The sequence below is a fragment of the Salmo trutta genome, chromosome 13 (assembly GCF_901001165.1).
Source record: "Salmo trutta chromosome 13, fSalTru1.1, whole genome shotgun sequence".
Taxonomy (NCBI): domain Eukaryota; kingdom Metazoa; phylum Chordata; class Actinopteri; order Salmoniformes; family Salmonidae; genus Salmo; species Salmo trutta.
Window position 1 is genome coordinate 13,944,300 of NC_042969.1, and position 14,348 is coordinate 13,958,647.

The 14,348-nt window shown below is 43.8% G+C and overlaps 1 protein-coding gene across 1 annotated transcript; it reads left to right on the forward strand.

Moving 5' to 3' along the window:
- Positions 1-503: 503 nt before the first annotated feature.
- On the forward strand, positions 504-14,023 carry LOC115205248 (acidic fibroblast growth factor intracellular-binding protein B). The gene is made up of 11 exons (XM_029771022.1): positions 504-814; positions 7,667-7,751; positions 7,873-8,071; positions 8,234-8,360; positions 10,860-10,960; positions 11,074-11,207; positions 11,367-11,475; positions 11,672-11,735; positions 12,019-12,105; positions 12,453-12,550; positions 13,648-14,023. The coding sequence occupies exons 2-11, from the start codon at positions 7,667-7,669 to the stop codon at positions 13,715-13,717; spliced, it is 1,074 nt and encodes a 357-aa protein (XP_029626882.1). The 5' UTR covers positions 504-814; the 3' UTR covers positions 13,718-14,023.
- The last annotated feature ends 325 nt before the right edge of the window (positions 14,024-14,348 follow it).

Here is a 14,348-nt window from a genome sequence, read left to right on the forward strand (position 1 = left end):
GTTAACCTCAGACCTTATTTTCGTCAATTATCCCAAAACCCTATTCTTTCCCCATAAATTTTCCCTACTGGAATGGCTGAATGAACCAGAGGTAACTAATTTCCGTTTTTTAGGACTACAAGCTAGCGAGCTCATTGGTGTCTATGGTAGACCCACCCCTTTAAATTGACCGGAACTGATAAAAACATGTTACGGTAAACAGCCAACCATCTTTGGCTATAATCATAGAGATAGATAGAGGACTCATCTTAGTATGTGTGCCGTTATAGCATTTGTGACTGCATGAGCAGCGCCATTGAGGCAATCTCCATTTTGAAGTAGTTCATTTTCTTCTTCACGATTGGCTGATCCCTCCTCATGACCCAGCCAATGAAGTCGGAAGACCCGCCCAGCTGACTACATTAAAATGGTGGAAGCCCTCAATGGCGCTACCCATGCGATAAAGGCCTTTTGGGCCACTAGATGCTTCTATTATTCTCTATGGGCTATACCAGACATACTTATCTGGCTATATAAAGATACTTCCTGTAAAGGCACAATAAAGTGTTGTTCACAGGTCTTTTCTGCCGTTTATTTTTCGGAAAAAAAGGCTTCGTTACAGCATTAGCAACGGATGACAATGTCTCCAGCGTAAATATATAGTTTATAGGAGCTTATTATCTGGTATGTTTTTAGATAATAATGAATTATCTAGCTAGCAACGTTAGCTAACGGTAGTATACCAGTTCTGGACAGCCGGGATTATTGCTCAACCTAGTTAAAACGCTTAGCTATATTATAACACTATAGAAAATTGGAACCTTAATTAAAAAAGGTAAGTATCATTTTGTTTAGTCAGATAATGTAATTACATTAACTGTATACAAGTAGCTAACGTTTGTAAAACATTGACTTGGTAGTACAGTGCAGGAAACCTGACGTTGAAATGCATTGAATTCTACGTCGGGGAGAAATTAGCATTTGAATCAGGAAAGTTTCCCCTCACAACCTCTACAAACCAGAATGTTGAATAAAATTATATTTTAAAGTACTTTACCGGTTGTCCATACGGTTGGTCTTTTTAACGTGTAGGAATGTTAGACAATATATTCACAAAGTATAATTACATAAACCATTCAAAGCGCTGGTCATTTATTGCATTCAGATTTCTATCACCTGAAGCATGTGCAGAACCATGTAAACAGAGCTCAGCAAGTATGCACGAGTCACCTGCATGCATTTGTATCTTGTGCACATGCTTCAGGTGATAGAAATCTGAAGGCACTACCAGGAATTTGAATAGTTTATGTAATTATACTTTCCCCATGGATATACACTCATTGGCAAGTTTATTGGGTACATCACCCCCTTCACGAAAATAGCTCCCACAGACAGTGAGTCACCTGGCCATGGCTGGCACTATATATATATATATATATATATATATATATATATATATATATATATATATTTTGAACCTTTTATTTAACTAGGCAAGTCAGGGCCAATTGTGCGCTGCCCTATGGGACCCCCAATCACGGCCAGTTGTGATACAGCCCAGGATCTGTAGGGACACCTCTAGCACTGAGATGAAGTGCCTTAGACCGCTGCGCCACTCGGGAGCCCTATATAAGCAGGCAGACCGGCCTCCTGGGCTGTTTGCATGACAGTGTCTATGGTTTACTGAGAATGGTGCAACAGTCCTGTGGGCGAAAACGGGTTGTTGATGAGAGAGGTTCGAAGGAGGATGGCAAGAATCATGCAAGCTAACAGGCGTGCCACAAACAGGCAAATAACGGTGCAGTACAACAGTGGTGTGCAGAACGACATCTCGGAATGCACAACTCGTTGCTCCTTGTCACGGATGGGCTATTGCAGCGGACGACCACACCGGTTTCCACTCTTATCAGCTAAAAAAACAGAAGAAGCGGCTATAGTGGGCACGATGAATCCTGGTTCCTGTTGCATCATGCTGGTGGCAGTCAGGATTTGGCGTAAGCAGTGTGAGTCCATGGCTCCATCCTTCCTGGTGTCAACCGTGGTGGTGTGGGGAATATTTTCCTGGCACACGTTAGGTCCCTTGATACCAATTGAGCATCGTTTGAATGCCATACCTTGTAGAATCCATGCTCCAAAGAATTCAGGCTGTTCTGGAGGCAAAGGGCAAAGCCTGACCCGGTACGGACAAATGCCAAAGTACATTAAAATGTAATTTTATTCAACATTCTGGCTTGTAAAGGTTGTGAGAGGAAACTTTCCTGATTCAAATGCTCATTTCTACCCGATATCGAATTTAATGCAAATCAATTTCGGGTTTCCAGACAAAATCTAGGCTTACAAAGGAGTCGTTGAATATGGCAATGTTCCTTTAAATTCAAGAAGCAGCCATTCAACTTGCCATTCACTAGCTTTTCAAGCTTAATAATATCAAAATACGTTCAGTACTTACCAAAGAATGGAGTTTCGCTGAGAAACTTGTCATTAATGCCGTTCCGGCCTGTATGTACTCCCAAAAAGGTCTAAATAAAAAGTTACATGTAACTGAAAAAATGCCATGTCTGGAACGAGTTTATTGTTTTTGAGTAAGTGCAATTGTGTTAAATCCACCTATTCTGCACCTGTTGCAATATTATTGGAATTAAAATACACTAAATAAAGCCTATCTAGAAATATACAATCACTGTAAAAACGTACCCTATATTGTCTACTTAATCTACTTACATTAAATATTGCATCCATGTAGCGCAGGTGAAACAACAGATTGATATGACGTTCATACTGTTGTAGGTGATCAAATCAATGACCTTTCCTGCTGCTGTATCAGCCGAGGGGTCAAAAACAATACTTAAATTATTTCCAGACAAGGCATTTTTTCGGTTGCATGTAACTTTTTTATTTAGATATTTTTTGGGAGTACATACCGGCCGGAATGGCAGTAATGACGATAGTTGTTCAGCGAAACGGTCCGTATTTTGACATTGGGCCAAAGGAGAATCTCCATATTCAACGTCTCCTGTAAACCCAGATTTTGGTTCAGTAGTACAGTAGCAATGAACAGTGCATTCGGAAAGTATTCAGACCCCTTGATTATTTCCCCACATTTTGTTACTTTAAAGCCTTATTCTAAAATTGATTAAATATATACATTTTTTTCATAAATCTACACACTAACCCATAAAGATAAAGCGAAAACATTTTTTTTTTGAATTTTTGCAAAATTATTAAACATGAAAAACATAAGTATTCAGACCTTTTGCTATGAGACTCGAAATTGAGCTCAGGTGCATCCTGTTTCCATTGATCATCCTTGAGATATTTCTTCAACTTGATTGGAGTCCACCTGTGGTAAATTCAATTGAATCAAATTATATTTGTCACATGCGCTGAATACAACAGATTCACCTTACAGTGAAATGCTTACAAGCCCTAAACCAACAATGCAGTTTTAAGAAAATACCTTAAAAAAAGAGATACGAATAACAAATAATTAAAGAGCAGCAGTAAATAACAATAGCAGGGCTAGCAGCAGTAAATAACAATAGCAGGGCTATATACAGGAGGTACCGGTACAGAGTCAATGTGCGGGGGCACCGGTGTTGAGGTAATATCTACATGTAGGTAGAGTTATTTAAGTGACTATGCATAGATAATAAGAGTAGCAGCAGCGTGGGGGGCATAGTCTGGGTAGCCATTTGATTAGATGTTCAGGAGTCTTATGGGTTGGGGGTAGAAGCTGTTTAGAAGCCTCTTGGACCTAGACTTGGCGCTCCGGTACTGCTTGCCGTGCGGTAGCAGAGAGAACAGTTTATGACTAGGGTGGCTGGAGTCTTTGACAAGTTTTAGGGCCTTCCTCTAACACCGCCTGATATAGAGGTCCTGGATGGCAGGAAGCTTGGCCCTGGTGTAGTACTGGGCCGTATGCACTATCCTCTGTAGTGCCTTGCGGTCGGAGGCCGAGCAGTTGCCATACCAGGCAGTGATGCAACCCGTCAGGATGCTCTCGATGGTGCAGCTGTTAAACCTTTTGAAGACCTGAAGACCCATGCCAAATCTTTTCAGTCTCCTGAGGGGGAATAGGTTTTGTCGTGCCCTCTTTACGACTGTCTTGGTGTGCTTGGACCATGTTTGTTGATGTGGATGCCAAGGAACTTGAAGCTCTCAACCTGCTCCACTACAGACCCGTCGATGAGAATGAGGGCGTGCTCGGACCTCCTTTTCCTGTAGTTTATAATCATCTCCTTTGTCTTGATCGCGTTGAGGGAGAGGTTGTTGTCCTTGCACCACACTGTCAGGTCTCTGACTCCTCCCTATAGGCTGTCTCATTGTTGTCGGTGATCAGGCCTACCACTGTTGTCATCGCCAAACTTAATGATGGTGTTGGGAGTCGTGCCAGGCCATGCAGTCATGAGTGAACAGTGAGTACAGGAGGGGACTGAGGAAGCACCTCTGAGGGGCCCCCGTGTTGAGGATCAGTGTGACGGATGTGTTGTTACCTACCCTTACCACCTGGGGGCGGCCCGTCAGGAAGTCCAGGATCCAGTTGCAGAGGGAGGTGTTTAGTCCCAGGGTCCTTAGCTTAGTGATGAGCTTTGAGGCCACTATGGCGTTGAACGCTGAGCTGTAGTCAATGAAGAGCATTCTCACATAGGTGTTCCTTTTGTCCAGGTGTGAAAGGGGCAGTGTGGCTGCAATAGAGATTGCATCATCTGTGGATCTGTTGGGGCGGTATACAAATTGGAGTGGGTGTAGGGTTTCTGGGATAATGGTATCGATGTGAGCCATGACCAGCCTTTCAAAGCATTTCATGGCTACAGACGTGACTGCTACGGGTTGGTAGTCATTTGGGCAGATTACCTTAGTCCCTGTGCCCAAGAACACTATGGTGGGCTGCTTGAAACATGTTGGTATTACAGACTGTCAGGGACAGGTTGAAGATGTCAGTGAAGACACTTGCCAGTTGGTCAGCGCATGCTCGGAGTACATGTCCTGGCAATCCGTCTGACCCTGCGGCCTTGTGAATGTTGACCTGTTTAAAGGTATTACTCACATCGGCTGCGGAGAGCGTAATCACACAGTTGTCCGGAACAGCTGCTGGTCTCATGAATGTTTCGGTGTTATTTGCCTCCAAGCGAGCATAGAAGTGATTTAGCACATCTGGCAGGGTCGTGTCACTGGGCAGCTCACGGCTGTGCTTCCCTTTGTAGTCTGTAATAGTTTGCAAGCCCTGCCACATCCGACGAGCGTCGGAGCCGGTGTAGTACAATTTGATCTTAGTCCTGTATTGATGCTTTGCTTGTTTGATGGTTCGTCGGTGGGCATAGCGAGATATCTTATAAGCTTACAGGTTAGTCCCACTCCTTGAAAGCGGCAGCTCTACCCTTTAGCTCAGTGTGAATGCTGCCTGTAATCCATTGCTTCTGGTTGGGGTATGTACGTACAGTCACTGTCGGGACGACGTCATCGATGCACTTATTGATGAAGCCAGTGACTAATGTGGTGTACTCATCAATGCCATCGGAAGAATCCCGGAACATATTCCAGTCTGTGCTAGCAAAACAGTCCTGTAGTTTAGCATCTGCTTCATCTGACCACTTTACTGACCCAGTCACTGGTGCTTCCTGCTTTAATTTTTGCTTGTAAGCAGGAATCAGGAGGATAGAATTATGGTCAGATTTGCCAAATGGAGGGTGAGCTTTGTACATGTCTCTGTGTGTGGAGTAAAGGTGCCCCCCCCCCCTCTGGTTGCATATTTAACATGCTGAGAGAAATTTTGTAAAACTGGTTTAAGTTTCCCTGCATCAAAGTCCTCGGCCACTAGGAGTGCCGCCTCTGGATGAGCGTTTTCTTGTTTGCTTATGGCGGTCTGTGGTGGTTTGTAGACAGCTACAAAAAATACAGATGACAACTCTCTAGGTTGATAGTGTGGTCTACAGCTTATCATGAGATTCTCTACCTCAGGCGAGCAAGACTTCCTTAGATATCGTGCACCAGCTGTTGTTTACAAATATGCATAGGCGCCCCGCCTCGTGTCTTACCAGAGGCTGCTGTTCTATCCTGCCGATGGAGTGTATAACCCGCCAGCTGTATGTTATTAATGTCGTCGTTAAGCCACGATTTGGTGAAACATAAGATATTACAGTTTTTAATGTCCCCTTGGTCGGATATACGTGCTTTCAGTTCGTCCCATTTATTTTCCAGTGATTGAACGTTAGCTAACAGTACTGATGGCAAAGGCAGATTAGCCACTCGTCGCCTGATCCTCACAAGGCACCCCGATCTCTTTCCACAAAATCTCAGTTTCTTTCTCCAGCGAATGATGAGGATGAGGGCGTGTTCAGGTGTTTGGAGTATTTGCTTCCCGTCCGACTCATGAAAGAAAAATGATTTGTCCAATTCGAGGTGAGTAATCGCTGTTCTTATGTCCAGAAGCTCTTTTCGGTCATAAGAGATGGTAGCAGCAACATTATGTACAAAATAAGTTACAAACAATGCGAAAAAACAAACAAAATAGCACGGTTGGCTAAGAGCCAATAGAACGGCCATCTCCTCCGGCGCTATCTTTATTGATTGGACATCATTTGGAAAGGCACACCTGTCTATATAAGGTCCCACAGTTGACAGTGCGTGTCAGAGAAAAAAACCAAGTCATGAGGTTGAAGAGCTCTGAGACAGGATTGTGTCGAGGCACAGATCTGGGGAAGGCTACCAAAACATTTCTGCAGCATTGAAGGTCCCCAAGAACACAGTGGCCTCCATCATTCTTAAATAGAGGAAGTTTGGAACCACCAAGAATCTTCCTAGAGCTGGTCGCCCGGCCAAACTGAGCAATCGGGGGGACGGGCCTTGGTCAGGGAGGTTACCAAGAACCTGATGGTCACTCTGACAGAGCTCCAGAGTTCCTCTGTGGAGATGGTTGTCCTTCTAGAAGGTTCTCCCATCTCTGCAGCACTCCAACCAATCATGCCTTTATGGTAGTGACCAGACGGAAGCCACTCCTCAGTAAAAGTCACATGACAACCCGCTTGGAGTTTGCCAAAAGGCACCTAAAGGACTCTCAGACCATGAGAAACAAGATTCTCTGGTCTGATGAAACCAAGATTGAAGGTTCACCTTTCAATAGGACAACGACCTTAAGCACACAGTCAAGACAACCAGGAGTGGCTTCGGGACAAGTCTCTGAATGTCCTTGATTGGCCCAGCCAGAGCCCGGACTTGAACCCGATCGAACATTTCTGGAGAGACCTGAAAATAGCTGTGCAGCGTCACTCCCCATCCAACTTGACAGAGCTTGAGAGGATCCGCAGAAAGAATGGGAGAAACTCCCCAAATACAGGTGTGCCAAGCTTGTATTATCATACCCAAGAAGACTCGAGGCTGTAATCGCTGCCAAAGGTGCTTCAACAAAGTACTGAGTAAAGGGTCTGAATACTTAAATGTGACATGATATTTCAGTTTTGAATTTAATAAATTTGCTAACATTTCTATTAACCTGTTTTTCCTTTGTCATTATGGGATATTGTGTGTAGATTGGAAAACGCTGTAACGTAACAAAATTTTGAAAAAGTCAAGGGGTCTAATTACTTTCCGAATGCACTGTAAGTGGTGAATGATATTCCACAGGTATTGTGACAAGTGAAATGAAAACGTTGACGCTTATTAAAACCACCTTTGTCTTGTTTCCACTTAGATGTCAGTGGAACTCGATGTGTTTGTGGGTAACACCACCATTATGGATGAGGAAGTCTATCAGTTCTGGCTGGATGGCTACACAGGTATTAGCCACAACATTCACCAACTCACACACATACTAGACACAGTCATCCATAAAAAAATACTTAATCAATATCTCTAACATAAACCTTGAATCCTGTTTCCTTTCTGCCCCATCCTCAGTGAATGATGCAGTGAAGGTTCGTATGGAGGGAGGGGTATTGGAGGAGTGTGAGGCCAGTGCTGAGGTTTTGCGCAGTGACACCATGGACCAGTACAGAACCTTCCAGATGTGTGAGCGCCTCCTGCACAGCCCCGCCAAACTGGCCAATCAGCTGCTGTTCCAGATCCCACCTCATCGCCAGGTCATGCTCATAGAGAGGTGCTCTACCATCTCTTGAAACACTTTTTAATGTCTTATCTACCTCTGCCTTAAATGTCACCTAATCTGTCTCCCTCTCCTCCATCTCGCCCCTCTCCTCCATCTCGCCCCTCTCCTCCATCTCGCCCCTCTCCTCCATCTCGCCCCTCTCTTTCTGTAAAGGTACTATACGTTTGATGGCGTGTTTGTACGAGAGGTTCTTGGGAAGAAACTCTCAAAGGGGACCAAGAAGGACCTGGATGATGTCAGTGCAAAGACTGGTGTCACACTGAAGAGCTGCAGGCGGCAGGTAGCAGAAACCTCAGCGAGACATCCCATTAGCAATGACTATATCACTGACCTGTAACATAGGATAGGATGAACTTTAATGTCCCAAGGGGAAAATTGTCTTAGACACACGGTACTGCTGTATACAAAATACACTGTACATCATACATGTATACAAAATACACTGTATATCATACACTTCTTGTTTAGCCACATAGAGTACCAGCCAAAAGTTTGGACACACCTACTCATTCAAGGGTTTTTCTTTATATTTACTATTTTCTACATTGTAGAATAATAGTGAAGACATCAACACATTTTGACATTTTAGTCATTTAGCAGACGCTCTTATCCAGAGCGACTTACAGTAGTGAATGCATACATTTCATTTCATGCATTATTTTTATTTTTTTTGTACTGGCCCCCCGTGGGAATCGAACCCACAACCCTGGCGTTGCACACACCATGCTGGTGTTGCAAGCACCATGCTCTACCAACTGAGCCACAGGGAAGACTAACACTATGAAATAGCACATATGGAATCATGTAGTAACCAAAAACAGTGTTAAACAAATCAAAATATTTTTGAAATTCTTCAAAGTAGCCACCGTTTGCCTTGGTGACAGCTTTGAACACTCTTGGCATTATCTCAACCAACTTCAACTGGAATGCTTTTCCAACAGTCTTGAAGGAGTTCCCACATATGCTGAGCACTTGTTGGCTGCTTTTCCTTCACTCTGCGGTCCAACTCATCCCAAACCATCTCAATTCTGGTGATTGTTGAGGCCAGGTCATCTGATGCAGCACTCCATTACTATCCTTGGTCAAATAGCCCTTACACAGCCTGGAGGTGTGTTGGGTCATGGTCCTGTTGAAAAACAAATGATAGTCCTACTAAGCACAAACCAGATGGGGATGGTATATCGCTGCAGAATGCTGTGGTAGCCATGCTGGTTAAGTGTGCCTTGAATTCTAAATAAATCACTGACAGTTTCACCAGCAAAGCACCCCCACACCATCAGACCTCCTCCTCCTCCATGCTTCACAGTGGGAACTACACATACAGAGATCATCCGTTAACCTACTCTGCGTCTCACAAGGCGGTTGGAACCAAAAATCTCAAATTTGGACTCATCAGACCAAAGGACAGATTTCCACCGTTCTAATGTCCATTGCTCGTGTTTCTTGGCCCAAGCAAGTCTCTTCTTCTTCTTTTTTTTTCTCTCCAATTTCGTGATGTCCAATTTGTAGTTACAGTCTTGTTTCATCGCTGCAACTTCTGTACGGACTCAGGAGAGACGAAGGTCGAGAGCCGTGCGTCCTCCAAAACACAACCCAACCATGCCACACTGCTTCTTGACACAATGCCCACTTAACCCGGAAGCCAGCCGCACCAGTGTGTCAGAGGAAATGCCGTACACCTGGCGACCGGGTCAGCGTGCACTGTGCCCGGCCCTCCACAGGAGTCGCTAGTGCACGATGGGACAAGGACATCCATGCCGGCCAAACCCTCCCCTAACCTGGATGACGCTGGGCCAATTGTGCGCCGCCCCGTGGGTCTCCCGGTCACGGCCCGGCTGCGACAGACCCTGGACTCGAACCCAGAATCTCTAGTGGCACAGCTAGCCTTAGACCACTGCGCCACTCGGGAGGCCCAAGTCTCTTCTTCTTATTGGTGTCCTTTAGTAGGGGTTTCTTTGCACTCTGAATCATTTATTTGGGCTGCAATTTCTGAGGCTGGTAATTCTAATGAACTTATCCTCTGCAGCAGAGGTAAGTCTGGGTCTTCCTTTCCTATGGTGGTCCTCATGAGAGCCAGTTTTCTCATAGGCTTGATGGTTTTTGCGACTGCACTTGAAGAAACTTTCAAAGTTCTTGACATTTTCCGAATTGACTGACTTTCATGTCTTAAAGTAATGATGGACTGTTGTTTCTCTTTGCTTATTTGAGCTATTCTTTCCATAATATTGACTTTAACCAAATAGGGCTGTCTTCTGTATACCCTACCTTGTCACAACACGACTGATTGGCTCAAATGCATTTAGAAGGGAAAAAATTACACAATTTTAACAAGGCACACCTGTTAATTGAAATGCATTCCAGGTGACTACCTCATGAAGCTGGTTGAGAGAATGCTAAAAGTGTGCAAAGCTGTCATCAAGGCAAAGGGTGGCTACTTTGAAGAATCTCAAATATAAAATCTATTTAGATTTAACACTTCTTTTCTTTTTTGGGGGGGGGTTATTTCATAGTTTTGATGTCAATCACTATTATTCTACAATGTAGAACATATTAATGATAAAGAGAAACCCTTAAATGAGTAGGTGTCAACTTTTGACTGGTACTGTACGCCACTCACAGAATAAGGGAATATGCTAACTCAGCTCAACATTAGTGAGACCGTCCTGCCTGTACAGATTCTATGAGCTACAGAGCTCGAGACACTGTAGTTCTAAGACCAAATGTCACTGTTTTTCACATGCACACTAAAGCTTTTCTGAATGATCCCCTTTTCTCCCAGTTTGATAACTTCAAGCGTGTATTCAAAGTTGTGGAGGAACTGAAGGGACCCCTGGTGGAAAACATTCGTCAGCACTTCCTTCTCTCTGACAAGCTGGCCAGGTAATAGTAGAATTTACTATTCAATTTGATATAATCTTGTCATTTATTTTGTACACTTTGACCTCTTTTTTAATTTATTTTTTATAAAACTCCCCTGCATCTCCTCTTCTCAGGGATTACGCTGCCATTGTTTTCTTTGCCAACAATCGCTTTGAGACGGGGAAGAAGAAGCTGCATTATCTTACATTCCAGGACTTTGCCTTCTGTGCAGGGCAGCTCATCAGCAACTGGACCGTGGGAGCATTGGGTGAGTCCCTAATCAATTGATCTGCAGTTGTGCACTGCAATCATTCCCGAGTCCTTATGAGGCCCGCATTAATTGGAGTTATGATTTTTTTTTTTTACTGTCGCAGCACTGTTATCTAATACGGCAATATCAGATGTCTGAAGTAGTTTGTCTTCTCAGATAACATGGTGGAAGACATGGATGTGGATCTTGAGAAGGAGTTCTTACAAGATCTAAAGGAACTGAAGATTTTAATTACTGACAAGGATCTACTGGACCAGCACAAGAGGCATGAGTGTGGTCCATTAGTTATTGATTGCCTGATATGTATGTTATTGATTGTTTCCAGTCAATAATTCACTTTTTTTTTTCTCTCTGAATTTTTTGGTGTATATTGTATGCATTCTAATATTATGAATGACAATATTCAGTAGTATCCCTCATGCCCTTGCTCTTGTTTCTCTCATTCCCTCTGCCCCACTCAGTTTGGTGTGCACGGCTCTCCGGGGGAAGACCAAAGCATTTAATGAGATGGAAGCCAACTTCAAGGTGAGTGACAACACATGCTTGTGTTACCCAACAGGACTGCTAAAGCTTCAACAGACCACTCAGTTTCATAGGAGGTGATGTCCAGTCCTACCTACTACAAAAATCTGTAAATCAGTCCATAGAAAGTGTGGTAACCATGGTTATATGGGGTCAAATGTGCACATCAATTGTCTAATTCAAACAGTTCACTTGAGTTGAATTATTTCTAAACTGCAGTATCAAAGACTTTTTCCAATTATTTGATAATTATTTGAAACAAACTCTACTCTCTCTTCATCCATAGAATCTCTCCAGAGGCCTTGTCAACATTGCTGCCAAATTAACCAACACGAAAGACGTCAGAGACTTCTTTATTGATCTGGTGGAAAAGGTATATAAGTAAATCGTTAGTAATATATATTAGTGAATGTTTTTAGTCAGAATATTCAACTCTGGCTCTGGCTTATCAGACCAATAAGGTCTATAGACTTTTGTGCTACCCATGAGACTGGTGTAATCCCTCTCTCTCTCTCTCTCTCTCTCTCTCTCTCTCTCTCTCTCTCTCTCTCTCTCTCTCTCTCTCTCTCTCTCTCTCTCTCTCTCTCTCTCTCTCTCTCTCTCTCTCTCTCTCTCTCTCTCTCTCTCTCTCTCTCTCTCTCTCTCCTCTCTCTCTCTCTCTCTCTCTCTCTCTCTCTCTCTCTCTCTCTCTCTCTCTCTCTCTCTCTCTCTCTCTCACAGTTTATTGAGCCGTGTCGGTCAGACAAATGGACAGCAGGAGACATGAGGCTCTACCTCACTCACTACACTAACTCTGCACACATACTTGACACATTCAAGTGAGTAACATATTACTGTTATACATACACTGCATATACAAAAGTATGTGGACATCTGGAGTGATGAATCACGCTTCACCATCTGGCAGTCCGACAGACGAATCTGGGTTTGGCAGATGCCAGGAGAACGCTACCTGTCCGAATGCATAGTGCCTGCCAAGTGTAAAGTTTGGTGGAGGAGGAATAATGGTCTGGGGCTGTTTTTCATGGTTCAGGTGAGGCCCCTTAGTTCCAGTGAAGGGAAATCTTAACACTTCAGCATACAATGACATTCTAGACGATTTTGTGCTTCCAACTTTGTGGCAACAGTTTGGGGCAGGCCTTTTCCTGTTTCAGCATGAGAATGCCCCCATGCACAAAGCGTGGTCCATACAGAAATAGGTTGTCGAGATCGGTGTGGAAGAACTTGACTGGCCTGCAGAGAACCCATGACCTTAACTCCATCGATCACCTTTGGGATAAATTGGAACGCTGACTGTGAGCCAGGCCTAATCGCCTAACATCAGTGCCCGACCTCACTGATGCTCTTGTGGCTGAATGGAAGCAAGACCCCACAGCAATGTTCCAACATCTAGTGGAAAGCCCTCCCAGAAAAGTGGCGGCTGTTGTGGCAGAAAAGGGGGGACCAACTCCATATTAATACCCGTGATTTTGGAATGAGATGTTTGACGAGCAGGTGTCCACAAACTTTTGGTCATGTAGTGTATTGTGCTGCCTGGCATGCATTAAGGGCCTGACCGTTTTTAGTTTGTGCTTGCATAATATATGTATTTCATTTCCCAGTTGTCACCAGTGGGTGTCACTGCATCTCGCTCCATGTGTCTTAAACTATAGTTACCTTGTTTCTCGCACAGCCACTCTGGAATGTGGTTAACAGTTTACACAACCCTAGACCACGACACACTCAACAAACACATATTTATCGGACAACCATATTATAACAGGCCTCTCATTAAACTGAATAAGCAAAGATCACTCCATATTATGAAACTTGGCCAGCTCTCATAATGAGAATTTGTCTTGAGTTTTACACGTTCCATATATCTCTTTTTCTTTCTTTCTCTCTCTCTCTCTCTCTCATTCTCTCTCTCTCTCAGACACCAGGTAGTGTGGGACAGGTATATGGGAGTGATCAAAAGCTGCATCCTCAAAATGTACCATGACTGAGATGTTGCCTCGCTCAACTTCCTGTTCTCTTTATATCCGAGTCGTGTTGTCTTTTTTTTCTCTCCTCTCTGCAGTCGTCATATAAATCCTCCGCTCCCTCTGTCAGATGTTTTCCTCCAATCCCAGTGCCCACATTTCTCCTTTCTTCATGTCTTTCTGCTGTTTTGTTTACTTTCTTTGCTCCCTCTTTTCCCTCTCACTCCTCGGTCTGTTCTGACACCCTACTCTGCAATGTCATCTTGCATATCATTTGTGTTGTGTACTGAACAACAATATAAACGCAACATGTAAAGTGTTTGTCTCAAATTTTGTGCAGAAATTTGTTTACATCCCTGTTAGTGAGCTTTTCTCCTTTGCCAGATTATTCAACCACCTGACATGTGTGGCATATCAAGAAGCTGATTAAACTGTATGATCATTACACAGGTGCACCTTGTGCTGGGGACAATAAAAGGTTCAGTTTTGTCACACAACACAATGCCACAGATGTTAAGTTTTGAGGGAGCGTGCAATTGGCATGCTGACTGCAGGAATGTCCAACAGAGCTATTCCCAGAGAATTGGATGTTCATTTCTCTACCATAAGCCGCTTCTAACCGGCCTCACAACTGCAGACCACGTGTAACCACGCC

Bases quoted from the DNA above. Each gene is read 5' to 3' on its own strand.
- LOC115205248 (XM_029771022.1), top strand. From the start codon at position 7,667: ATGTCAGTGGAACTCGATGTGTTTGTGGGTAACACCACCATTATGGAT. The intron at 11,208-11,366 runs GTGAGTCCCTAA...TTGTCTTCTCAG, and splicing joins CTGGACCGTGGGAGCATTGG to ATAACATGGTGGAAGACATG. The intron at 11,736-12,018 runs GTGAGTGACAAC...CTTCATCCATAG, and splicing joins AGATGGAAGCCAACTTCAAG to AATCTCTCCAGAGGCCTTGT.